Below are 26,059 nucleotides of genomic sequence, written 5' to 3'. Positions count from 1 at the left end.
CTCCAGTGTTTTATAGTTTTCTGAGTACAGTTTTTTGTTTGTTTTTTATCTCCTTAGTTACTTTTATTTTTTAAATTTTTTTCTGATGCAATTGGAAATAGGATTATTTTCTTTATTTCTCTTTCTGATAGTTTGTTATTGGTACATGAAAATGGAACTGATTTCTGAATATTAATTTTGTATCCTGTCACTTTATTAAATTGGTTATTAGCTCTAACAGTTGTTTTTGCTGGATTCTTTTTTTAAAAAAATTTTTTTAGATGAGAGGAAGGGAGATAGTGAGGTAGGCTCCCACGTTTGCCCCAACCAGGATCCACTCTGCTACCCCATCTGAGGCCAATGCTCAAGTACTGAGTGATTTTTAGTGCCTGAGGCTGACATACTCAGATCAACCAAGGTATTTTCAGGGTTCTGGGTCACACTTGAACCAATAGAGCCACTGGCTGTGGGAGGGGAAGAGGGAGAAAGTGGGGGAGAGAGAAGCAGATGGTCGCTTCTTTTGTGTGCCCTGACTGGGGACTGAACACAGGACATCCATGTACCAGGCCGATGTTCTATCCACTGAGCCAACTGGCCAGGGCTTCTTCAAGTAGGTTTTCAATCCTTTGCTCTCTCTCTTTTCCTTCTGGTCCCCCTCTGATGTGAATGCTGGTATACTTTATGTTGTCCCAAAGGCCCTTTAAACTATATCTTCATTTTTAAATTCTTTTTTTTCTTTTTGCTGTTCCAAATGAGTGTTTTCCACTATTTATTTTTTTCAGATTGCTAATTTGATACTTTGCTTCATCTAATATACTGTTGAATCTATCTACTATATTCTTCATTCCACTTACTGTGTTCTTTATTTCTGACTGGCTCTTTTTTGTGGTTTCTGTCTTGTATAAATTTTCACTGAGTTCATTATCCTTTCCTAAGTTAATTGATCATCTTTATAAACGGTGCTTTGAATTTTGTATCTGCTGATTGCTTGTCTCCATTCTGGTCAGTTCCTGGAGTGTTGTTCTGCTCTTTCATTTGGGACACGTTTCCTTGTCACTTTTCAGCTGCAAACAAACCTCCCTGGGTTTGTTTCTCTGTGTTAGGTCGATCCACTTTGTCTCCCATTCCTGGCCAAGTGTGCTCTGCAGTGAGTGTCTTGTGAACCTCAGTGGCACAGTCAGTTTGGTCGCCTGAGCTGGATGCCCCAGGGTCTCCCTTTTGCGAATTGTGAATGTTCTCTTGATGTAACTTGAGGTTTGATTGCTGCTGGCACATCAGTGGGTAAGACAGACCCTCAGGCTGACTGGCTGTGAGGACTGGTAGCGACCACAGTGGATGAACTGTTGTTCAGGGGCTGATGCCATGGAGTGAGATTTGCACCAGCAGGGCTCTGGTGCCATGGAGTGAGATTTGCACCAGCAGGGCTCTGGTGCCATGGAGTGAGAATTGCACCAGCAGGGCTCTGGTGCCATGGAGTGAGATTTGCACCAGCAGGGCTCTGGTGCCATGGAGTGAGATTTGCACTAGCAGGGCTCTGGTGCCCGCTTAGTCCACCCTTCGCATGTGCTGTTTGTGGAGCTAATTGGTTTGTGCTCCGGTACAGTGTGAAGCTGGCTACTGAATGTGTCAGTTCTGGGGTCTCTTGGGAGGGACTCTGGTACAGGCCAAGATCAGCTGTGTTTTGTTGCCAGCCGGGGGCCACCTGTAGGAGTACAAAGTGATCTGTAATTTGTCTCTGCCTGTCCTGGGTGTGGGGGCACCTGGGAGAGGTCATGTTGTGAACTGAGGCTGACTGACATTAGTACTGGGTTTGGGGCTGTTTAGCAAAGGGTACAGGGCACAGCCAGGCTAACCTTTGCTTTTGTGAGTTTGTAGATCTTTGAGAGAGTTTAGGAACATATGCAACATGGGCCAGGGCCCAGCCATTTGTACTGCATATCTGCTGAAAGAGGTCTGAACTGGGTACATGAGCTGGGTAGGGTCGGGTCTCAAGGAATCACCAGGGTGGGGGAAGCAGTGTAGCTGGGTTAATGGGGACTCAGGTTTGGCACCATCCCGCACCTGCTGGCTGCGTGGGGGACAAGCTTGACGAGGATGCAGTGAGGCTGACCAGCCTTTCAGTCTTGGACAGACTTGCCTCTCCAGCTGTCATCCTGAAGCTACACAATTCCTAGCTGCTCCATCTTCTATCCCTGCACTGGAGCTTAGGTGGAGTGTGAGCAAGTGAGTCTGTGCTTGGACCTTTAAGAGGATACCTTAAGAGGGTCTACAGCGACCTTCTGTCTCACCTGGAAGGAATCCCTGCTGGTCTTCATAGCCATATATTGTGGAGACTCCTTCTTCCAAAGGTGGTGCTCTGGGCTGGTAATCCCAGAGCACGGCTGGTACTCCTCGCTACCTGCCCTGCCAAGATGTCCTTCCCTATTCCTAGCACCACACATGGGTGTGGGGTCAGCCCATTTACATTTCTATCCCTCCAGCGGCCTCAATGTGGCTTCTTTTGTATGTCCTTTTGTAATTGTTTTGTTAAGCTGGTCTTCAGATGGTTCTCGAGGGTGGTTGTTCTATGATTTGGTTTTGATTTTGGTTAGGGGAGCAGGCGAGCACAGACAGCATTTCCTAACCCACCTCATCCTGACTGAAGCCCACACTTACCACAATTTTAAATCTGTGTAAGAGTGAAGTAGAGTCAGCCAGACAACCGTATTCTGCATTCTTTGGGCTGTACTTGGGGACGTAGCCGTCCGCTCCAGTGCACAGGAACACCTTCTCGATGCTGCAGTAAAAGGAATCACCCAGATTCTGTACAGGATCTACCATCACACGGCCATAAATAGTATCACCTGAAACAGAGATGCAGGAATGTTATTGCTGCTACATGATAAGGTGCACCTACATGACACTGCAAGCAATCTGTGACAATAGTGACACTAAAAAAAAAATCCTTCTCTTCTCAATGTGGCATCAGGTGTTAGAGACCTTTCCGTGTTAGCTTCAGGACCTGGTTCACTCCCAGGTCTTAGAACTGACCACTTTGCAGAATGACCACAAGAGGCTGAATATGTATGGACCCTCACACATTCAGCCAGTAGTGGAAATAACCTCAAGAGTTGGCCTATAACTTAACTTCCATAATGTCCCATTGTGGTTAAAGTCTAGTTTACATAAATAAGTTAGTTGGCAAGATGCAGACTAATATATTATAGAATAACACTTAAAAAATCAATAAAAAGTTGGATTAACTTCATCTGGGTGTGAAAGAGGGTTTAAGGGAAACTCCCTGGTATTCAAGCATCTATTTCACAGTTATTATTGAACTCCTACTATATGTGCTACATATGTGGTTACTGGGAATACACCACTGAACAAGAAAGTCACAATGCTGGCTCATGAGACATTCACAGTCTCATGGAGCTTTGGCAGTTGAGTTTGGAAAACTTGAACATACATTCAAGAAAAAAAAAATCCAGACTTATTTCAAAAATCACTTAAGTAAGGAAAAGTAGAGATGAACTTCTTCAGAAATAAAATCATCCAGTAACATATACCCAATCCCAGGGACACCATCCCCTCCACCTCGAGCCCTGCCACAGTGATAAAGACCCAGTTATATTATTCAAACCATACTGGAGGTTATAATTTCTTTCCTTAAACACAATTCTGACAAACAAAACACGACAGATACCATGAATAACATACAAAGAGGGCCTTTCATTTGTTAAGGGCTACCTTCCTCAAAAGCAACATCACTCTCCTGCTCAAATCCCATCGATCCATCGGACAACCAGAGGCTCTTCTTGGAGATCAGGTACATCTGGGTGTTCAAGCTGAACTCAGCAGCGACTGGGTCACTGACCTAAAACCAAGCGTAAAAGCCTTTTGGTGTGCTGTTGCTTGTTCTGACGGTGCATAAACACATCATTCACAGATACACACATTTACTGTACACTGATATGGAAAGTACGAAACACAGTGCTGTAGTCATTTTCAGGTCTGACCAAACCGACTTAGGGAATTGGTGACATTGGCTTTGTCCTTCTGGAGAAGGCAAAACTGGCGAGGTTAAGTCATTTTTTTCAATGAGACTAACTAGTATTCCTTGAGCACATTTCCATTGGTTTATTGGGACATATAAGAGACTTCTAATATCATGGTCAGTGGCAGCCCAATGTTTAGTATAAATTCTGGGACATAATGTGCCATCACATTTCTTTTATAATATATGGCAATTTGGTGCTTTGACATGGCATGAACGACAGGCTACTTATTCTTCTTAAAGATCGAGAACAAGATGAAGAAATACAGAACTCAGGAAAAATTCTCAAATTTCTAAGGCAGAAAAAGATCAGATAAGGAAAAATAACCCAGCATACTCTTAAATTATGGGTTTTATATACTGAACCAACAACTGCTAAAGGGCAATTCTTTTCTCCTTCTTTCTTCCCTTCCTTCCTACCTGCGTGACTTCCTTTTTTTCCGCAGGATGCAGGAATGAAAGTCATTATATGAATTATTTTTCAACCGATAAGAGTAGACCAAACAATACCCAAGTGGGATTCTATCAGTCAGTCACAGGAAAATAATTCTGTGAGACATACTTGTTGGAATCGGATGTCAAGGTCAAAAGTGACAGGTTCTCTGGGGTTGCAGGTAACTGGCAGGAGGTACTCCTGATGTGGTGGCGTGGTGCATGGCAGCAACTTCACTGTATACGTTCCTGAGTAGTCACGTACCTTTGAGGAGAAGAGAGGGAGTTCAATACGTGCGGTGCAATTGGAGGTAACAGAAAAGTAAAATTAAGTAAGAGCCTCAATTGCTTACTGCAAAGTCAGACACAAAGCTCCACTGCTGGACTGGCTGGTTGTAGGTTGGTTCACTCCTTACTAGACGCAGGGAGAAAGTCAGGCTGGGATGATCAGCGGACACGATCACTGAGCTTGTGAAGGATGCTGGAAAAGTGCCAATAACAATGGTGTGGTGGTTAAAGCATAGCAGTTTAGTGTTTTCAAAGTACTTTAGAGTTATTTGCTTTTATTCTTATAATACAAAGTAACAGGGTTGTATTCTAACTTTGCAAACAGAGAAGTAGTTTGACTCTGCCAAGATCACACATCTAGGTTTCTGTACCTTCTGATTCCTAATTCAGTGCTTTTTCTACTGTATAATTCAGTCTTTCTTTTAAAATTTTTTAAGAGAAAGAGAGACAGAGACAGACAGGAAGGGAGAGAGATGAGAGGCATGAACTCATAGTTGCATCATTTTAGTTGCTCATTGATTGCTTCTCATACGTGTTTTGACTGGGGGCTCAAGCTGAACCAGTGAACCCTTGTTCAAACCAGCAACCTTAGGCTCAAGCCAGCAACATTGGGCTCAAGCCAGTGACCCTGGGATCATGTTGATAATCCTGTGTGAAGCCAGCAACCCTACACTCAAGCTGGTGAGCCTGCCCTCAAGCCAGATGAGCCCACGCTCAAGCTGGCTACCCTGGGGTTTTGAACCTGTGACCTCAGCATCCCAGGTTGATGCTCTATCTACTGCACCACCACCACCAGTCAGGCTCCACTATATAATTCTGTAAAAAGTTAATCATGCAGAAATGCTCAAATGGTTCAAGGCCACTTTCCAGGGAGGAAAAGCAGGGCAGTGAAGCCTGATGTGAATGCATTTATTGTGCATCAACGCTATTAGATGAACTTCCTAATATATTAGCATTCATAAAGCTGGGAAAACCAAATTTATATACAAAAAAATCTAATTTTAATTAGCTTGCCAGCAATTATGTCTAAACAAAGATTCAGTTTGTTAGAAAGGTAGACATGTGGATGAGAACTCAAAAAGCTAGGAAATTCTCATTTTTCAGAACTGTCAATTACATGGAAGAAAAATGAATTTTTTTTTGGTTCTGTACTTCTTGTAGCTCAGTCTCATAAAAGCACAATAAACACTCTTTCTATTCCTTAATTTTCAGCCTTATTATCTCCTTTGTTAAGAGCACCACTTAGAAAAAGAAGGATATAGAATACAGTGAGTGAACTATTTCCCCCTACCGATCTGGCATCATTTGGCACATCAGTAAAATACACAAACTATTTCAGTAATATAGAGAGTCAAATAAAAAATAATATTTCTAATGAAATGTCCTTTATATTAAAAAAATTGACCTGGGACTTTAGTGACTATATCTTGTTGATACTCAAAATATGGTCCATCAGTTAGTAAAATTACATAGCCAATAATTAAAGATAATTTGTTATCCTGTCTGAAATTCAAGTACAATATAAAGGTTTCTTACAGTCCTTAGAAAACAGTTGTAAATAGAGAAATCCTTGTTGAATAAATACACTGAAATTCAATTATTTTTGTACAACAGGATTGAAGCAGAAAAGGGGATTATTGTTGTTATGCTCTTTGTCTAAAGGAAACTTAATTTAAATTAAACTTAGTAGAGTTTTCTTTTAGATTTAATCATTTTGTATTTTCTCTAAAAAAAAAAAATCTACATTAGATAATGATGATTTTGTAGATTAAGAGATGTAGCCAAACAATTATCAAGCCTTCATATAGATAACTGCACATATGGTAGTTCATTTAAAATTAATGGCTCCAAAGCTCATAAGGAAGCATGCTGGAACATGTGTGAATACAGGAAAACTTGACCCTTATGGTACGGAGAGTGACTGCTAAGGACTAATGGTGCTTACCAGGGTGTGACAGCACAAACAAGCCATGGAACTGAGCCTCTGTCTTGAAGTTCACGACCAAGCAGCCCTCTTCCCCGATGCGCATACTGGTTGGGTACAGAGAACCTACGGCCAGACAGCGTAGAAGAGGGGAAATATTGGTGACCAGGTACTGCTAAAAAACAGAATTCCCTCCAAAAATGAAGGAAGATTTACATCATCTGTAAGCATTCTAGCCACAGGGTATTATCAGAAGAATTCTGAGTTGATAGAAGAGGCAGAAGACAAAATGTGGAATTAAAATATAATACATCAAATAGTCAAATAATTTTTCAGGATAAACATAATACCTTATATGTGGCTTTCAGGTAATTTTAATTTGTTTAAGACATCAGATTTTGAGATGAACTACCAACAGTATTTTCCCTCTGGCTCATAAGAAGTAATTCAGGCATGATGCTCAGACACACATCTAACCAGAACAGTAGTATATGCCCGAGAAGAAGCAGCATCAGTTCTAATGGGTTAACTAGTGTCATGTGTGTGGACTTTAAATTATGATTCTGACATGGAGACTGAAATAAAATTTTGTAGATGCTTTTGGGCCCAAGAGTTAGTGGCACTTACCACCATTATTCCAAAACATTTTGCTAAAATGTCATGGAATAATTTAAGTTTAAAACACAAAGAAATACTAGAAGTCTAGCTTATCTTTCAGAAGAAATTTTGAGTGCCATAAAAGGTTAAGCATGATGTTCAAGATCACACAGCTAGTTAGCTGTCGAGCCAGAATTACAATCCAGGATGTTGGAGTGATGTCAGAGAAATGGTGCCGTAAGGAGTGATACCAATAAATTTCCACCAAAATTCAACAAGATCTTCAAGCAGAGACAGAAAAATCTATCCTTGGAGCCTCCAGCAGTTCCACACTAAATGCAAAGTACTATCAACAAAACCACCCTCAGATGCCATTAAGGAAAAGGAAATCGAATATCATGGATACAAAAGACAGAGAGGTAGCACAGATAGATGAGGAAAAATCTATGGAGAAAAAATTGAATATATTGGAAACCTTGGAGCTAAATGACAGAGAATTTAAAATAGAAATCCTATAAATACTCAGAGATATACAAGAAAACACAGAAAGGCAATTTAGGGAGCTCAGAAAACAACTCAATGAACACAAAAAATATATTACCAAGAAAATTGAAACTATAAAAACAAATCAAACAGAGATGAAAAACTCAATTCATGGGCTGAAAAATGAGGCAAGCTAATAGAACAGGCCAGATAGAAGGTAGGATTAGTGAAATAGAAGACAAGCAACTTGAGACACAAAAGAGAGAAGAAGAAAGAGACTCAAAAATTTAAAAAAATGAGAAAGCCCTACAGGAATTGTCTGACTGCATCAAAAAGAATAACATAAGAATAATAAGTATATCAGAAGGAGAAGAGAGAGAAAATGGAATGGAGAACATATTCAAACAAATAATAGATGAGAACTTCCCAAGCTTGTGGAAAGAACTAAAGCCTCAAATTCAAGAAGCAAACAGAACTCCGAGTTTTCTTAACCCCAACAAACCTACTCCAAGGCACATCATAATGAAATTGGCACAAACCAATGACAAAGAAAAAATTCTCAAGGCAGCCAGAGAAAAGAAGAATACAACATATAAAGGAAGGCCCATTAGATTATCATTGGATATCTCAACAGAAACTCTCTAAGATAGAAGAGAGTGGACCCCAATATTTAAAGTCCTGAAAGAGAGGAACTTTCAGCCAAGAATACAATACCCATCAAAGCTATCCTCCAAATATGAAGGAGAAATAAAAACATTTACAGATACAGAAAAGATGAGAGAATTTATCATCAGAAAACCCCCACTTCAGGAATTACTAAAGGGGGTTTTCCAACCAGATACAAAGAACAGAACAAAACAAAACCACAAGTAAAAGCTCTACCAAGAAAACAATAAAACCAAAATAAACTGTGGTAACAAAAACAAACAAAAAAAAGGGGAGAGGATGGAAATTAACAGTAGCAAAGGACGATGGAGTACAGAAGTACTCACAAGATAGTGCATTACAATGAACAGGGTAGGAACCCTTTTCATTACTTAATGGTAACCACACTTTTAAAAACCACCACAGAAGCACATGATTTAAAAAAGATAACAACAGAGGAAAGAAGTATGGAATACAAACAAACAAAAACAAAGGATAGAAAAACAAAAGAGAAGAATCAAACAAGACACAAAACTGACAGAAAGCAATGTATAAAATGGCAATAGGGAATCCACAAGTGTCAATAGTTACACTAAATGTAAACGAATTAAACTCACCAATAAAAAGGCACAGAGTAGCAGAATGGATTAAAAAAGAAAATCCAACTGTATGCTGCCTACAAGAAACTCATCTAAGCAACAAAGATAAAAACAAATTCAAAGTGAAAGGCTGGAAAACAATACTCCAAGCAAATAACATTAAAAAAAAAGCAGGTGTAGCAATACTCATATCTGATAATGCTGACTACAAGACAGCAAAAGTATTCAGAGACAAAAATGGTCATTTCAGGCCCTGGCTGGTTGGCTCAGTGGTAGAGCGTCGGCCTGGAGTGCAAAGAGTCCCGGGTTTGATTCCTGGCCAGGGCACACAGGAGAAGCGTCCATCTGCTTCTCCACCCCTCCCCCTCTCCTTCCTCTCTGTCTCTCTCTTCCCCTCCCGCAGCCGAGGCTCCATTGGAGCAAAGATGGCCCGGGCGCTGGGGATGGCTCCTTGGCCTCTGCCCCAGGCGCTAGAGCGGCTCTGGTCGCAACAGAGCGATGCCCCGGAGGGGCAGAGCATCGCCCTCTGGTGGGCAGAGTGTCATCCCCTGTGGGCGTGCTGGGTGGATCCCGGTAGGGCACATGCGGGAGTCTGTCTGACTGTCTCTCCACATTTCCAGTTTCGGAAAAATACAAAAAAAAAAAAAAAAAAAAAAAAAGAAAAATGGTCATTTCATAATGATTAAGGGGATGCTGAATCAAGAAGACATAACAATTCTTAATATATATGCACCAAACCAAGGAGCACCAAAATATATAAGAGAGCTACTTATTGACCTTAAAACAGAAACTGACAAAAATAAAATCATACTTGGAGACCTCAATACACCGCTGACAGCTCTAGATCGGTCATCCAAACAGAGAATCAACAAAGACATAGTGGCCTTAAACAAAACACTAGAGCACCTGGATATGATAGACATCTACAGAACATTTCATCCCAAAGTGTCTGAGTATACATTTTTCTCCAGTGTACATGGATCATTCTCAAGAATTGACCATATGTTGGGCCACAAAAACAACATCAGCAAATTCAGAAAAATCAAAGTTGTACCAAGCATATTTTCTGATCATAAAGCCTTGAAACTAGAATTCAACTGAAAAAAAAGAGAAAAAAAATCCCACAAAAATGTGGAAACTAAACAACATACTTTTAAAAAATGAATGGGTCAAAGAAGAAATAAACAGAGAGATCAAAAGATATATACAGACAAATGAAAATGACAATACAAAATATCAGAAACTATGAGATGCAGCAAAAGCAGTGATAAGAGGGAAGTTCATATCACTTCAGGCCTTTATGAAAAACAAGAGAGAGCCCAAGTGAACCACTTAACTTTACACCTTAAGGAACTAGAAATAGAAGAACAAATACAACCTAAAACCAGCCGAAGAAAAGAGATAATAAAAATCAGAGCTGAAATAAATGAAATAGAGAACAGAAAAACTACAGAAAAAATTAATAGAACAAGGAGCTGGTTCTATGAAAAGATCAACAAAATTGACAAACCCTTGGCAAGACTCATATAAACAAAATCCAAAAAGAAAGAGGAGAAATTACCACGCATATCATAGATATACAAAGTATTATTGTAGAATACTATGAAAAACTTTATGCCACTAAATTCAAAACTCTAGAAGAAATGGATAAATTCCTAGAACAATACAACCTTGCTGGACTGAGTCAAGAAGAAGCAGAAAGCCCAAACAGACCAATTAGTAGGGAAGAAATAGAAAAAACTATTAAAAACCTCCCCAAAAATAAAAGTCCAGGCCCAGACAGTTATACTAGTGAATTCTATCAAACATTGAAAGAAGACTTGGTTCCTATTCTACTCAAAGTCTTCCAAAAAGTTGAAGAAGAAGGAATACTTCCAAACACATTTTATGAGGCCAACATAACCCTCATACCAAAACCGGGCAAGGACAGCACAATAAAAGAAAACTACAGACCAATATCTCTAATGAATACAGATGCTAAAATACTAAACAAAATACTAGCAAATCGAATACAACAACATATTAAAAAAATAATACATCATGATCAAGTGGGATTCATCCCAGAATCTCAAGGATGGTTCAACATACGTAAAACGGTTAATGTAATACACCATATCAACAAAACAAAGAACAAAAACCACATGATCTTATCAATAGATGCAAAAAAGGCATTTGATAAAAATACAACACAATTTTATGTTTAAGACTCTCAACAAAATGGGTATAGAAGGAAAATATCTCAACATGATAAAGGTCATATATGATAAACCATCAGCTAACATCATATTAAATGGCACAAAACTGAAGGCTTTCCCCTTTAAATTAGGAAGAAGACAGGGTTGTCCACTCTCTCCACTCTTATTTAATGTGGTGCTACAGGTTCTAGCCAGAGCAATCAGGCAAGATAAAGAAATAAAAGGCATCCATATCGGAAAAGAAGAAGTAAAGGTATCACTTTTTTGCAGATGACATGATCCTAATCATCGAAAACCCCAAAGCATCTACAAAAAGACTACTATAAACAATAAGCCAATACAGTAAGGTTGCAGGATATAAAATTAACATACAAAAGTCCATATAGCCTTTCTATATGCCTACAATGAAACATTTGAGAATGAACTCAAAAAATAATCCCCTTCTCGATTGCAACAACAACAAAAAAATAAAATACCTAGGGATAAACATAACAAAGAATGTAAGGGACCTATATAATGAAAACTACAAAGCATTGTTAAGGAAAATCGAAAAAGATACAATGAGATGGAAGAATATTCCTTATTCTTGGATAGGAAGAATAAATATAATCAAGATGGCCATATTACCCAAAGCAATATACAAATTTAATGCAATTCCCATCAAAATTCCAATGACATTTTTTAGAGAAATGGAACAAAAAATATTTAGATTTATATGGAACTATAAAAAACCCTGAATAGCCAAAGCAATCCTAAAGAAAAAGAATGAAGCTGGGGGCATTACAATACCTGACTTCAAACTATAATATATTATAGAGCCACAACAATCAAAAAAGCATGGTATTGGCAGAAAAATAGACACTCAGTCCAATGGAACAGAATAGAAGGTCCAGAAATAAAACCACATATATATGGTCAAATAATTTTTGATAAAGGGGCCAACAATACACAATGGAGAAAAGAAAGCCTCTTCAACAAATAGTGCTGGGAAAACTGGAAAGCTATATGCAAAAGAATGAAACTCGACTAGTTTGTCCCCTTGTATTAAAATTAATTCAAAAATGGATCAAAGACCTAAATATAAGACCTGAAACAATAAAGTACATAGAAGAAGTCATAGGTACTAAAATCATGGACCTGGTTTTAAAGAGCATTTTATGAAATTGACACCAAAGGCAAGGGAAGTGAAGGCAAAAATAAATGAATGGGACTACATCAGACTAAGAAGTTTTTGCTCAGCAAGAGAAACTGACAACAAAATAAACAGACAGCCAGCTCTATGGGAAATGATATTTTCAAACAACACCTCAGATAAGGGCCTAATATCCAAAATATACAAAGAACTCATAAAACTCAACAACAAACAAACAAATAATCCAATAAAATTGGGAAGAGGACATGAACAGACACTTCTCTCAGGAAGAAATACAAATGGCCAACAGATATATGAAAAGATGCTCATCTTCATTAGTTATTAGAGAAATGCAAATCAAAACTGCAATGAGATACCACCTCACACCTGTTAAATTAGCTATTATCAACAAGACAGGTAATAGCAAATGTTGGAGAGGCTGTGGAGAAAAAGGAAACCTCATCCACTGTTGGTGGGAATGTAAAGTAGTACAACCATTATGGAAGAAAGTATGGTGGTTCCTCAAAAAACTGAAAATAGAACTACCTTATGACCCACAATCCCTCTACTGAGTATATACCCCCAAAACTCAGAAACATTGATATGTAAAGACACATGTTCACTGCAGCATTGTTCACAGTGTCCAAGACATGGAAACAACCAAAAAGCCCTTCAATAGAAGACTGGATAAAGAAGATGTGGCACATATACACTATGGAATACTACTCAGCCATAAGAAATGATGACATCGGATCATTTACAACAAAATGGGATCTTGATAACATTAATACGGAGTGAAATAAGTAAATCAGAAAAAACCAAGAACTGCATTATTCCATATGTAGGTGGGACATAAAAATGAGACTAAGAGACATTGACAAGAGTGTGGTGGTTACGGGGGGCGGGGGGAGAGGAAGGGGGAGGGGGAGGGGCACAAAGAAAACCAGATAGAAGGTGACGGAAAACAATCTGACTTTGGGTGATGGGTATGCAACATAATCGATCGACAAATAACCTAGATATGTTTCCTTTGAACATATGTACCCTGAATTATTGATGTCACCCTAGTAAAACTAAAAAAAAAAAAAAAAAAAAAAAGAATCCAGTATGTTAAAACACACCTCCCATTTTCAGAAACAAAGATGTGGATGAGGTTTTTCTTCTTGGGTTAATTCTTTATGTTCACCTGGAACATCCTCTATCCATTTTATAGAATCAAGGGAAATAGTTAGATTGTGCTGTGTAACACACAAACAATTAATCACCTCAAATGGACTATGAGAGTTAAGTAACCATGAAATGTAGATATTATATTTAATCATCACATATTGCACAAAACTTGAGGCACTGACATGATTTAGTTTAAAATAAAGGGTTTTTTTAAAGATAAAAATAAAATAATCTGAAAATGCTGACTATAAAAAATTGTTTTGATTACTTTTAGTGACTGTAAAAATTCCTCTTCTGTAATTCAAATAGGTACATTTCCCCCAAGTCTGGAGGAACCCACCTTGGAGTTCGGCTTCGGGTGGACTGCCGATTCCTTCGTTCCACAAGATGGCAGTGTCATACACAAAAGTTAGACGGAGCTCTGACTTCAGGTCGAAGTGCTGCCAACCTCCTGCTCCAACGGGGGAATGGAACACGTAGGAAACATACAGAGGGACTCGGAGAGTCACGTAGGACTGCACTAGGTTTAGGACCTAAAACAATGAAATGATATTTATCAACACGATTCAGTTCAGCATTGCCAACTACATGTGAACCTGATTTTGTACAAGCCATTTTCTTCCTTTCACTAGTGGAAGATTTTGAGTGATCATTGAGGAAAAGAAATAACAGCATTTACAGCACTAAATTTGGAAGCAATTGAGTAGTTGTCACTGCACTACCTTCCGTCGCAACAGAGGATATGTAGCAGGAATCCTTAAGATAAGCGGTTGGGCAGCACTGTTGAGCCCAGAATAGGGGAAAAGGGTCCTAGGTCTTTTTTTTGCAGTCACATCTGTTAACCATATGCCTTCCTCATATTCACCCAATTAAATGACAGTTTAATTGGCTTAAATGTTCAGATAAATACCACACTCTGGTGAAGAGCATAGTGTTACAAGAGACTCGCCCAAGCAAGCCATTTGGATTCTCTTTGCTTCAGCTTTCTCATCTCTAAAAAAGGGACAAGATCAGTACTTGTCTCAGGGTGTTGTGGTGAAGACACAATTAGTGACAGTATATAAAGTACTTAGAAGGGCAGGTGCATAGTAAACATTAAATAATTGTTATCACCATCATTATTGTTATTGCTAGTGATATTTTTTTTTCTTTTTCTCTTGAACCTAAAATTAATGGGGAAAAATAAGAAAAATATCTCAAAAAATTTGATTTCTTCTATCTGTGTGTATGTGTGTGTGTGTGTGTGTGTGTGGCAGAGACAGAGAGAGTCAAAGAGAGGGACAGATAGGGACAGACAGACAGAAAGGGAGAGAGATGAGAAACATCAATTCTTTGTTGCTGCACCTTAGTTCTTCATTGATTGATTTCTCATATGTGAAATCAATATGAGGTTGACTGGGGGGGCTACAGCATACCGAGTGACCCCTTGCTCGAGCCAGTGACCTTGGGCTCAAGCTGGTGAGCTTTGCTCAAACCAGATGAACCTGTGCTCAAGCTGGCAACCTCGGGGTCTCGAACCTGGGTCCTCTGCGTCCTAATCCGATGCTCTATCCACTGCACCACAGCCTGGTCAGGCTGATTTCTTCTATCTTAACGTATATTTTCTCCTCCCTCACCTCTATTTGAAAAAGGACTGTGAGGTGCGTGGTGGGTGGCGGGGAACAGAGGACAGGGGGCAGGGGGAAGGGGGCAGGGGACAGAATGTAGAAGATGATCAATAGCTAGGGAACAAGTTTACGTACAAGGAAGAAAGTAGAGGAAATGAGACAGCGTTCTCTGAGTTTCACTCTAAGAGATTAAGCAACACACTTTATTAGATTTTTTGGCCATTTACACTGAGGCTTTAGAATTTTATAACAAGGTCCTGAAATTAAAATTAAAATAATTTTTTCCATTGATTTTGCAGGGGGAGAAAGAGAGAAAGAGAGAGGAAATAGAGAAAAGAGGTGAAGGGAGAGAGAGAGAGAGAGAATCATCAATTTGTTGTTTCACTTAGCTGTGCTCTCATTGGTTGCTTTTCCTAGGTGCCCTGGTTGAGGAGGTGTTGAACCCACAACCGCTGTGTGCCGGGAGGGCACTCTATCCATAAGGCCACCCGACCAGGGCCCCAAGGTACTGAGATTTTAATGTTTTTCTTTGAATCTAGTCATCTCTCTGATGTTGATCATCATGGTTATGCTATTAAATTTATTTTCAATGATGCAAAAGCAGAACAATCTTTTCAGAAGAAATTCATACAATAAGCTGGCCACACTACTTAAGAAAATAACACAAACTGGTTAATAACGGGATGCTTAGATAATTTTTAACTGCACATTCTTTTGTTCCTAGTGTCATGTAACTTTAGTCTCTCAGGCAGACAAAACTTACTGAAACCTGCAAGTTGCCCGTTTTCACCTAACACGGGAGAACCTTAGGTGGCTCAACTAACTGCAGTCATCACAATGGATTTTCTCGCTAGCAGTGGTCATGGGAAGAAGAAAAAATACTGAACTTAAAAAATCAAATAGAGAAACTGTAATAAATATAAAACCCAGGAAAGGACAGTAAGGTTAGCTGAGCATTTTATGGTAAGATTTGGCCAGAGAGGTGAACACAGTAGAGGGCAGGATTTGGGGCCCTGGTCGGTTGGTTCAGTGGTAGGGCGTTGGCTGGTGTGTGGATATCCCGGGTCTGATTCTCAGTCAGGGCGCACAGGGAGGCGCCCATCTGCTTCTCTACCCCTTCCCTTCTCGCTTCTCTCTCTCTCTTCCTCTCCTGCAGCCATAGTTCAATTAGAGCGAGTTGGCTCCCCATGCTGAGGATGGTTCCATGGCCTCAGCCTCAGACACTAAGAAAGGCTCAGTTGCTGAGCAACAGAGCAAACTCCAGATGGGCAGAGCATTGCCCCCTAGTGGCCTTGCCAGGTGGATCCCGGCTGGGGTGCATGTGGGAGTCTGTCTCTGCCTCTCCTCCTCTCATTGAATAAAAAATAAATTAAAAAAGGAAAAAACCCTTGATACCCTAAAGAAGTGGATAGACATAACAGAATAAAGGTTAAGAAGGAAACTGTAGGGTTTTCACAGGATTGTATATGTAAAATAGAGAAAAGTGCTGCTGGAGAATGTATACTTTAAAGACTAATCAGCATTTTGATTTTTATATCAAGCAGATTCAAAGCATTGCTAAAGAAAAATACATGTATTTTGGCACACTGTTCCAGACATGGATTTTCACACCACCCATGCCCCTTATTGGTCCTTCTTGTACCTAGTGACCTAAATCACCAAGATGGAAGACAGGAGTTGGGATTTAGTCCAAATCTTTGTAACTGAACAAACCAACTGGTTTACCAATGACTAAGGTTCAGAGGTTAACAATTCATACCTGTCCATCTGTTCCAACAGTGCCTCCACAGGCAGTGAGAAGCTCTGACATGTCATAGTAGCTGACAAACTCCCACAAACAGGCTTCCAAGTTCAAGTTTCGGTAGAATCGTAAGGTGCTGGACCCTCTGATGGATGAGCTGTACTGGTAAGGATACGTCTCTCCAACTATTTCTGGATTTTTTGTATCATCAGTTAAAAAGCCATGATGGGTCTTTACTTCAGTATAGTCCAGGAGATTCGAGCACTTGTGGTTCCCAATTCTTGTGCCATCGGGACTGAGGGTAAGTTCAAAGTTGGACAGTTCTTTAGTGGAGATCACAGGGAGCATGCCTGTGAGGAATTGTAATCAGCGTTACCACTCTTGTGAACAGCAAAGGGCTTAGAACATTATAAGTCCTTTGTCTCTTGAGAAGACCAGTCTTATAAAATACTGCAGAGCAGTGATTATCCAAGTGGTGCCATAGGGCCCCTGGGGGTCCTGGGAATTTTTCAGGAGATCTATAACATTAAAGCTATTTTCATAGCAATGCTAAGATATTACTTGACTCTTCCACCCTTGTTCTCGCACTGCTGTAGGTCTGTTTTTGCCTGATGGGTTTCTCCTTAGCCCTTTGCACCCCTGAGTCACATGACCAAAGTGAATCTATACAGTAGAGGGGTCCAATATATGCTGTACAGAGATTCAGATTCCTGTCAACCTAATCCCCTCCTCAACACAAATTTTGGTATTAAAAAACAGAAAAGGCTTTTTTGAGGGAGGTAGATTCCACCTTGCAGTTCCTGATGGTACCTAACATTTCCTCTCTGTTAGCCACTTAATATATAACTAACAACCAAGTAATAATTAACAACTTACTTCAGGTATAAAGTACAATTGAGTGGAATACAACTTGGAAATGTCTTCTGTATATGAGGAAATGTTTGTAAGTGTGGGTAAAGTTATTGACTCACAAATTCTGGCCACACTTCCTTAACCAGGGAAAATAAAACACAAACTATAATAGTTGCATTTTAAGTTCTATTTTACTACCTAGGAAGTGTCTTCGTTATTGCGGTAAGTATTGGGAAGGATTTCATAAACTACAGCTATGAAATAGCAAATACTTGTTGACGGTGAGCACTGAGATATCAAAATGCTTCACTCTAAGTTCAAGTTCCAAAATTTTCAAGACACACGTGTGCTATTTTATAAAAAGCTAACCTGTTAAGCAATGTTTCACTCATTGCATTATTGTGTTTGGATGTGTGTTAAATTTTCCTAATTTTAGAGAATGCTTACACTGTCAAGTAAAAAAAAAAACTGGGCAGAAAGAAGGTGAAAACATTTGAAAGAAGCAGAAAGACTGAAAAGTCAAGTTGCAAACTGAGCACTCCCTGCCTTCATGGTTACTTGGAATAAGTCAGTAACAGAAACTAGTAATGAGAAGCTGGAATCACGTTCACGATTTGTTTAGCCAAGCCACCTACCGTCCGTGTGTGGCATCATGACTGTGAGCTTGATAAGGTTCATGTACTCTGGGTCCTCGGGGCCCATGTAGCGCAATTTAGCTGAGAACGGCTCCGCTCCCACTGTCCCTGGCACCCGAGGCTGACAAAGACCTAAAAATGAACATATTCATGCTAAAAGTAGATGACGGACAACACCTAAAGACTATTTTAAAAATAGGTACTATTATTTTTCTATGCACTTTAATATCCTCTCTGGACTGAAGCACTACTGAGAGTAGACAGCCTAAGGATGCAGAAGACCCAGGTGTGAGAGGGAATCACACCAAACAGTTTAGTGGCTACTTTTCAACATTTTGGGTGTTTAATAAAGTTTGAAAAAAATAGTGGTGTTCAAAGTGGTTTAATATGTGCTGAACATTCTAGGTCATGAGACTGTTCACAAAATCATTTTAATATAAAGTATGAACAGACAGAGTACGAATGACTGAAAGTCAATAGCAAAAAGGTAAGTGTAGTTTAAATGAATTTGATAATAATATAGTTATCACTAGTTATAAAATAAACATTACCCTATAAGCCAATAAAACTAAAAAAGCACTCATTTTTAAAATAAGAGCTAAAGTCTCTTTGGAATCCAAGAGCAAAATGTATTGCTTTCTCTATATATATGCAATTTCTCACAGTATGTTTTTCATAAATTATAAATCATTATCTCTTTCTCTCTCTCTTTCTGTGATCCTTAAAAATTTTGACATGAAAATCTTCCTCCAATATTTGCTTTAAGGGAATTTTGATGTTTTCATTTTAGTATCATGGGAGAGAAAAGGATACTAAATTACAATTTCAAGACATGTAAGAATATATAATTTACTTTCTATTTTTACAAATTTGGGGATATAGGTATTTATTTGGATAAGAATGAAACCAGAGGCAGACCTCAGCACCTGGGCTATCTGTTTTATTAACGGGAGGACTCATGTCAAGACATTAATTTCTTTTGGATACCAACTAAATAGTTTGGTTTTAAGAGAACTTAAAAACCACATATTTTAATCCTAATAAAAGAGCATGTTTAGTATAAATGATATCAATAAATATCGATTCTTACTATATAATGGTGGGAGGTGGTACACATAACATTTCTTTATGCAGTTGGAATATGTCCCAAGTATTGTATGCAAATAGGAGTTTTAGAAATATAATCTTCTAAATAGACAGCTATTTAAAAAATTTAGACGTTTTTCTGCAGAGTGAAGAATTGGCTTATAAAGTGGATTTCCTGTCTTCTTCACTGTTATCTTTAACCATGTCCTATTCCCCACCCCCAATGTGTCAGGCTCCAGTCCCTGAACACTACCTCCTTTGTAATAACAGGGCCGGGCACTGGACATACCTCTCTACCTGCATAGTCCTTCCTCTTCTGTCCCCAGCGAACTGCCACTCCTGTACCAGGCACCTGGAGGGCCCTGGCCTCGTTCGTGAGCTGACTTCCTCAGACCCCAGCCTCTCATCTGTCCCTCCCCCATGGCTCCCACATCTCTGCTTGTAGTTCCCCAAACAGTTTGTGTGTTTTTCATGCTTCTATGAGTAATTACTCATGCTTTTTTTCTCCGTGATTTTCTAGATTTGGATTAAGCATCCCTTCTTTAATATAACATTTCCTGACCCACTCCAGGCAGAACAAATCACCAAGGCTTTTGCATTTCTGTGCCCTGTCCACATTAAACTTTGTGTCATCAACTTGAGTATAAACCCCTTGAGGACAGTAGTCTTGCCTTATTTATTTATTAATTAGTTATTATAAACATAAAGCATTTATATGTCAGCAAAATCTCTGGCATATAATAATCAGTGATTTTAAAATGTGGAACAAATACTTATTTTAAAAAATGGATGATCATGTTTAAGTACTTATAGTACATTATGCAATACCCGGGGCACTGGAAGGAATTAACCACCAAAAATTAGACTTCTATCCTATTCCAGGGTGGCCCATGGTCTTCCTGTGAAAACAGCAAATGAGTTACCTTCTTCTCTGCTGATGGTTACAATAGGACTCATCAGCTCCAGGCCTTCATCTCCCTCGGCGTTCACAGCGCGTGCTGCGCATTGCACGCGGGAGCCAGGCTGGAAGTACACGGAGTCTAAAGTGATCCTCCTGGATGACGTGAAATAGGTGTCAACGTCCACTTCCCTCATGGGGCTGGCTACACCGTCAGTGCCTGTGGGCGCACTAATCAGCCATCGGTACAGGGTCAGAGTGTCATTGATGTTCTCACTCACACAGAGAGAGCCTGTTTTGTCATAGTCTGAATATTTAGGGTTGCAAGCCTATGGAAACAGAGACCTACGTTAGGGCCACAGCAAGGACAATGTGTAAATGATCTCTCTCGAGTTCTGTCACTGTGCTTTCACTGATGCCTCTTGCCCATTTCTCCACACTATTCATGCAACCCTCAAATGTTTACTTCTAGCCACGACTGCCTTTATGAACTCTAACCTTGCATGTCAAACAGCCACGGGATGTTCCCACCTCTAGTGTGATACAGAAAAAGTGTTCCTTGTTTCATTGGAGTTGCCCATATCATGACGAGAGAGGGAATCTTCCTTCCCTCTTCTCTCTGGCCCTTCCTCCACCTCTCCTTCCTTCTCCCCTCCTTTCTCTCATCTTGTCCCACATCTGGGAGTTTGTGACCTTGGTTGATTCTTCTTTTGCAATGCTTTGTAAATTTCTCTCTTCCTATTCCCAGCACCACTTCCCCAATTCAGGGCCTTTCCAGGCAAGGGACACACTGCTGCCATGGTAACTCTTCAGCACACCCTCTCCCCTCAGGCCATTCTTCCTTGAAAGAACTCCTGATCCCCAACAAACAAAGCCCACATTTCATCACATAACATTTAAAGACCTCGATAACTTGGCACAAAATTATTATTTTTGCCTTATTAATCCAATAAACATTTATTTTTGAACCTATTTTTATGTAGAGCATTATACCAGGACTATTCTGATATAAGAATTAATAAGTCCCAGTGTTTGCTCGCAAGGAGCTTATAATTCAGAGTCAGGAACAGACAAATAAAAGTGCAATGATAATATGCTGGGATTTTTTATGCTATTCTTCTAGATGTAGCTTGTGATGTGATCACTTCTTCCTGGAATAACTTTCTCTAATTTGACTCTTCTCTTAAACTATTGGAATGCCATCTGACCACCCTAAGCCTTCCTGTATACATGAAACTGCGATATTCCCGTGATAATGTCTACAACCTGTCTTATAGTCACTAATTCTCATACGTTTTTCTCTTTTTAATTTTTTTAATTCCTTGAGTGCAGAGTTCAACCTTTATTTTTCTTTTTATCAGTGGCAGTCTCTGAGATAACATGAGGTAACACACTATGTACACATTGTTTAATAAACATTTGTTGGCTAAAGGAAGAAAAATTGGAGCCTTATTTGATTAATATTCTATTTTCCTTTCCAAAGTTCAAAGCTTAGACCTTGTAGTATTTTCCCACTATTATTTCTTTCTATCAAAGCCAATACAATATTGCTTAAGCTATAATTATTTGAAGTAATATTTCACAATTTCCCACTCACTGTGACACAGATGACAGGATAGCCAGACACAGGTCCAGCACTGCCTTTAGCTCTGGAAGTGTCATCGTATGCCAGTAAGGACACAATCTGAGGGACAGAAGGAAATGTGACATCTGCCATGCTGTTCATTTCTTCTATATACACAATGGCTTTGGTCACCTAGGGGGAAAAGATAATTATCTATGATTATTGAAATGTTTGACGTTTGGTGCTTCTACTATGCAGAACAATGCCATGATGCCTAACAAGTCCTTGGCTTCATGATGATAAAATTGTCACACACAGAAACCCTGCAGAGTGGCAGGCCCTATGTGGTTTGCTCCATGTGACCCTGGCACCTTGGCCATCTCTGATGATCCCAGGAGAGGGTACCTGAGCCCAGGCCAGCCTGGGTTGGCTAGTGATCCACGAGATAGTTGGGCTCTGATTTTTTTTCTCCAAATGGTGATGAAAATAGATACCTCTGTTTTGGGGTTGTGAAGGAAAAAAGCCATGAAAAAGTCAACTAATTGATAGTAGGAAGAAAGCTCTCCAGATACCCTGAGAGGAAGCAGGTCCTAGAGGTTATGCAGCATTGTGGGCTGCACTGAAGGGGGTGCCATTGGCAAAGCAAAGCTGTCAGTGGGCAGGGGCACAGAAGCCTGGGCATAGGCAGAGGGAGTAGTCAAGTCTCATGACAAGAGAGGGCCTTGTGGACAGGTGCTGCTGTAAGATGACCAGAACACCTTGCTGCGAAATTTGCCTTAACTTCTAAATAAGCTTCCAATATCCAACTGTCATAGTTTTCAAACCTATATTTATAGGTGTCTTCTTAAAAGATGCTTTCATGGCCCTGGCCAGTTGGCTCAGTGGTAGAGTGTTGGCCTGGCATGTGGATGTCTTGGGTTCGATTTTCGGCCAGGGCACACAGGAGAACTGCCCATCTGCTTCTCCACCCCTCCCCCTCCTCACTTCCTCTCTTCCCCTCCCACAGCCATGGCTCAATTGGTTCGAGTGCATCACTGAGGATGGCTCCATGGAGCTTCCACCTCAGGTGCTAAAAATAGCTTGGTTATGAGTATGGCCTCAGGTGGGCAAAGCATCGGCCCCAGATGGGGGTTGCTGAGTGGATTCCGCTCAGGCGCATGCAGGAGTCTGTCTCTCACTTGGAAAAGAAGAAGAAGAAAAAAAGACACTTTTATTACTTGAAGTGATTTGAGTAAATCTGTTTCTTTCAGTCAAAAAAGTTTAATAGAATGCTCCGTAAAAATAACAACAAAAGACTAATTTTTATGTGATCAAGGCTTATAAAAAAGATTTTCTGGGCCCTGGCCGGTTGGCTCAGTGGTAGAGCGTCGGCCTGGTGCGCAGAAGTCCCGGGTTCGATTCCCAGCCAGGGCACACAGGAGAAGCGCCCATCTGCTTCTCCACCCCTCCCCCTCTCCTTCCTCTCTGTCTCTCTCTTCCCCTCCCGCAGCCGAGGCTCCATTGGAGCAAAGATGGCCCGGGCACTGGGGATGGCTCCTTGGCCTCTGCCCCAGGCGCTAGAGTGGCTCTGGTCGCAACAGAGCGACGCCCCAGAGGGACAGAGCATCGCCCCCTGGTGGGCAGAGCGTCGCCCCCTGGTGGGCGTGCCGGGTGGATCCTGGTCGGGCGCATGCGGGAGTCTGTCTGACTGTCTCTCCCTGTTTCCAGCTTCCGAAAAATACCAAAAAAAAAAAAAAAAAGATTTTCTGTCCATATTTCTTGAATTTTAATGTATTGTTTTCATTTGTTCATTTTAGAGATGGGAGGGGCAGAAAAAGAGAGAGAGAAGGCAGGGAGGAGCAGGAAGCATCAACTCTCTTATGTGCCTTGACCAGGCAAGCCCAGGGTTTCCAACTGGTGACCTTAACGTTCCAGGTTGACGCTTTATCCACTATGCCACCACAATTCAGGCTAAATTTTAAATATGATTTTAAAGTAAAGCAAGGCACTGTAGCAGAAATTTCACGAAGTAGTAAAAATTATGAAATGATAATCGATACTTAAGGAAGAAAATCTCCCTAATTTGATCTCATACTAATACTGAGATGAATAATCAAGGGACTAGAGTAAATTTGAGTCTAGATATTATAAACATTGGTCTGTTCCTAAACTCATTTAGCTTTAAAAATTTCTTTAGGCTTAAAGATAAAAAAAAAAAATCTGTGGAAATTATGTTCATCTTCAAGAAAATTTGGTTGCTGATACAATATAAATTAAATAAACAGAGAGAAGTGTTAGAACCTTAACATTTTGGTCACTGAGGTTCTGGACATCAATTTAATAAAGTTGAAAAGGTGTGGATTTTGAAGCTCAGCAGAATATTTTGTGGGTTAAAATGTTTGTTCTAATGAGTCATTGCTGGAATCAATGCCAACATGTCATCTTTGTGCCGAGACAATGCTTCCTCTTTGGGGATGAATCCCACATCCAGTTGTTACTGATTGAAGGGGGAAGGGTAAGCGGTCAGATGTAGAGCCAAATGTAATTTTTCCAAAGAAAGCAAGACAGGAGTGACTTTATCGCACGCTCTGTGATGCTCGGATACAGTTTCCCTTAGAAAATACTGGCCGTGAATTTGTATCTGCATTTGATCACTCACCTGTGTCTCTGTGAACATACTTTCATCAGGTTTCAGGTGAACGGTGAAGGCCTCCCGCATCTCTCTAACCCCATCGGAGAGTACTTCAATTTCAACAATGTGCCGGGTCTCTCCCTCCTTAAACTCAATTTCTACAAATGCAAAAATCAGAGATTTACATCTTTTACATAGGAATAGGAAAATGATACTTTAAAGACTTCTTTTTGTTGTTGTTGTTATTCTTGGAAACATCACCTTTTTTTTAAGATAACTATGAATGGCATTTTCCCCCCTTCTCATCCTGGTCCTTCCTCACTAAAAAGAATTGCTTCATTGTTTTTGCAAATTAAACCCAATTATGCATTTTTTAACTATTCATTTTAAAATTCTGAAAATATTAAATATCAATTTATTTTTTACTGAATTCATGAGTAAGCATCTGACTATGCTATGGAAGTTGGATAAACTATTTTGTGGTTTTACCAGACCTTTTGAAAAACTGGCACCGAAGAATGCAGCCTAACCAGGTGGTGGCACAATGGATAAAGCGTCAGACTGGGACGCAGAGGTTCCAGGTTTGAAACCCTGAGGCAGCTGACTTGAGCGCAGAGTCGCTGGCTTGAGTATGGGATCATAGTCATGACCCCAAGGTCGCTGGCTTGAGCCCAAGGTCTCTGGCTTGAGCAAGGGGTCACTCTCTCTGCTGTAGCCCCCCTCTCCCAGTCAAGGCACATATGAGGAAGCAATCAATGAACAACTAAGGAGCCACAATGAAGAACTGATGCCTCTCATCTCTCCTCTTTCCTGTCTGTCTGTCACTATCTGTCCCTCTCTCTGTGTCTTTGTCTCTGTTACAAAATATATAATGCATAATCATTTCAATTAAAGAAGATAACAGATGCTTCTTTCAATCATTACACTTCAAAATGCTAAGTCTTTTCAAATGTGACAAAAGAAAATGTGTCTCCAATGTATTTTTCTTTTTTTACGTCTATTTTTTTAAATTGTCAATTATAAAAAATGTTAAATATTGAGTTTGTAAGCCAGACTCCTTTTTTCAAATCTGTTCTGTTTCCAGATGTAACTGTTTCCCACGTTAGCCATGTCAGCCCATTCTGTGACTCTAGAATCCTCATTCCCTGAGAAAGCTCATGGTTCTTGTTCTCAGGGAAGAAAATAGCCGATTGTTTCTGGCCCACCAACTTGTTTGGTTTGATCTGTGTATCACTGTATTAAAAATATTAGTTTCTGCCTGACCAGGTGGTGGCACAGTGGATAGAACATTGACCTGGGATGCTGAGGATCCAGGTTCGAAATCCCAAGGTTGCTCGCTTGAGCGCAGGCTCATCCGGCTTGAGCACAGGGTCACTGGCTTGAGCATGGGATCAGACATGACCCCATTGTTGCTGGCTTTAAGTCCAAGGTCGCTGGCTTGAGCAAGGGGTCAATCACTTTGCTCGACGCCCCCAGTCAAGGCACATATGAGAAAGCAATCAATGAACAACTAAGGTGCTGCAACGAAGAACTGATGCTTCTCATTTCTCTCACTTCCTGTCTGTTTGTCCCTCTCTCTCTCATT

The 26,059-nt window shown here is 40.1% G+C and overlaps 1 protein-coding gene across 3 annotated transcripts in view; it reads right to left on the bottom strand.

Annotated features, from left to right (window-relative positions):
* The window catches only part of FREM2 (FRAS1 related extracellular matrix 2), a 239,020-nt gene that overhangs the window by 34,074 nt on the left and 178,887 nt on the right, over nt 1-26,059 (bottom strand). For all 3 annotated transcript variants that reach the window (XM_066381089.1, XM_066381088.1, XM_066381090.1), the window contains exons 12-22: nt 24,502-24,632; nt 21,897-22,055; nt 20,325-20,628; nt 18,316-18,447; nt 16,847-17,178; nt 13,821-14,013; nt 6,681-6,785; nt 4,801-4,928; nt 4,578-4,712; nt 3,709-3,835; nt 2,635-2,822 (exon numbers count right to left, since the gene is read on the bottom strand). In XM_066381089.1, coding sequence (XP_066237186.1) covers nt 2,635-2,822; nt 3,709-3,835; nt 4,578-4,712; nt 4,801-4,928; nt 6,681-6,785; nt 13,821-14,013; nt 16,847-17,178; nt 18,316-18,447; nt 20,325-20,628; nt 21,897-22,055; nt 24,502-24,632 — 1,934 coding nt within the window. The remainder of the gene's footprint in view (nt 1-2,634; nt 2,823-3,708; nt 3,836-4,577; nt 4,713-4,800; nt 4,929-6,680; nt 6,786-13,820; nt 14,014-16,846; nt 17,179-18,315; nt 18,448-20,324; nt 20,629-21,896; nt 22,056-24,501; nt 24,633-26,059) is intronic.

Source organism: Saccopteryx leptura, chromosome 4, assembly GCF_036850995.1.
Source record: "Saccopteryx leptura isolate mSacLep1 chromosome 4, mSacLep1_pri_phased_curated, whole genome shotgun sequence".
NCBI classification, from domain to species: domain Eukaryota; kingdom Metazoa; phylum Chordata; class Mammalia; order Chiroptera; family Emballonuridae; genus Saccopteryx; species Saccopteryx leptura.
The sequence above is the reverse complement of the archived record's forward strand: the minus strand, read 5'-3'. Positions and strand labels throughout refer to the sequence as shown.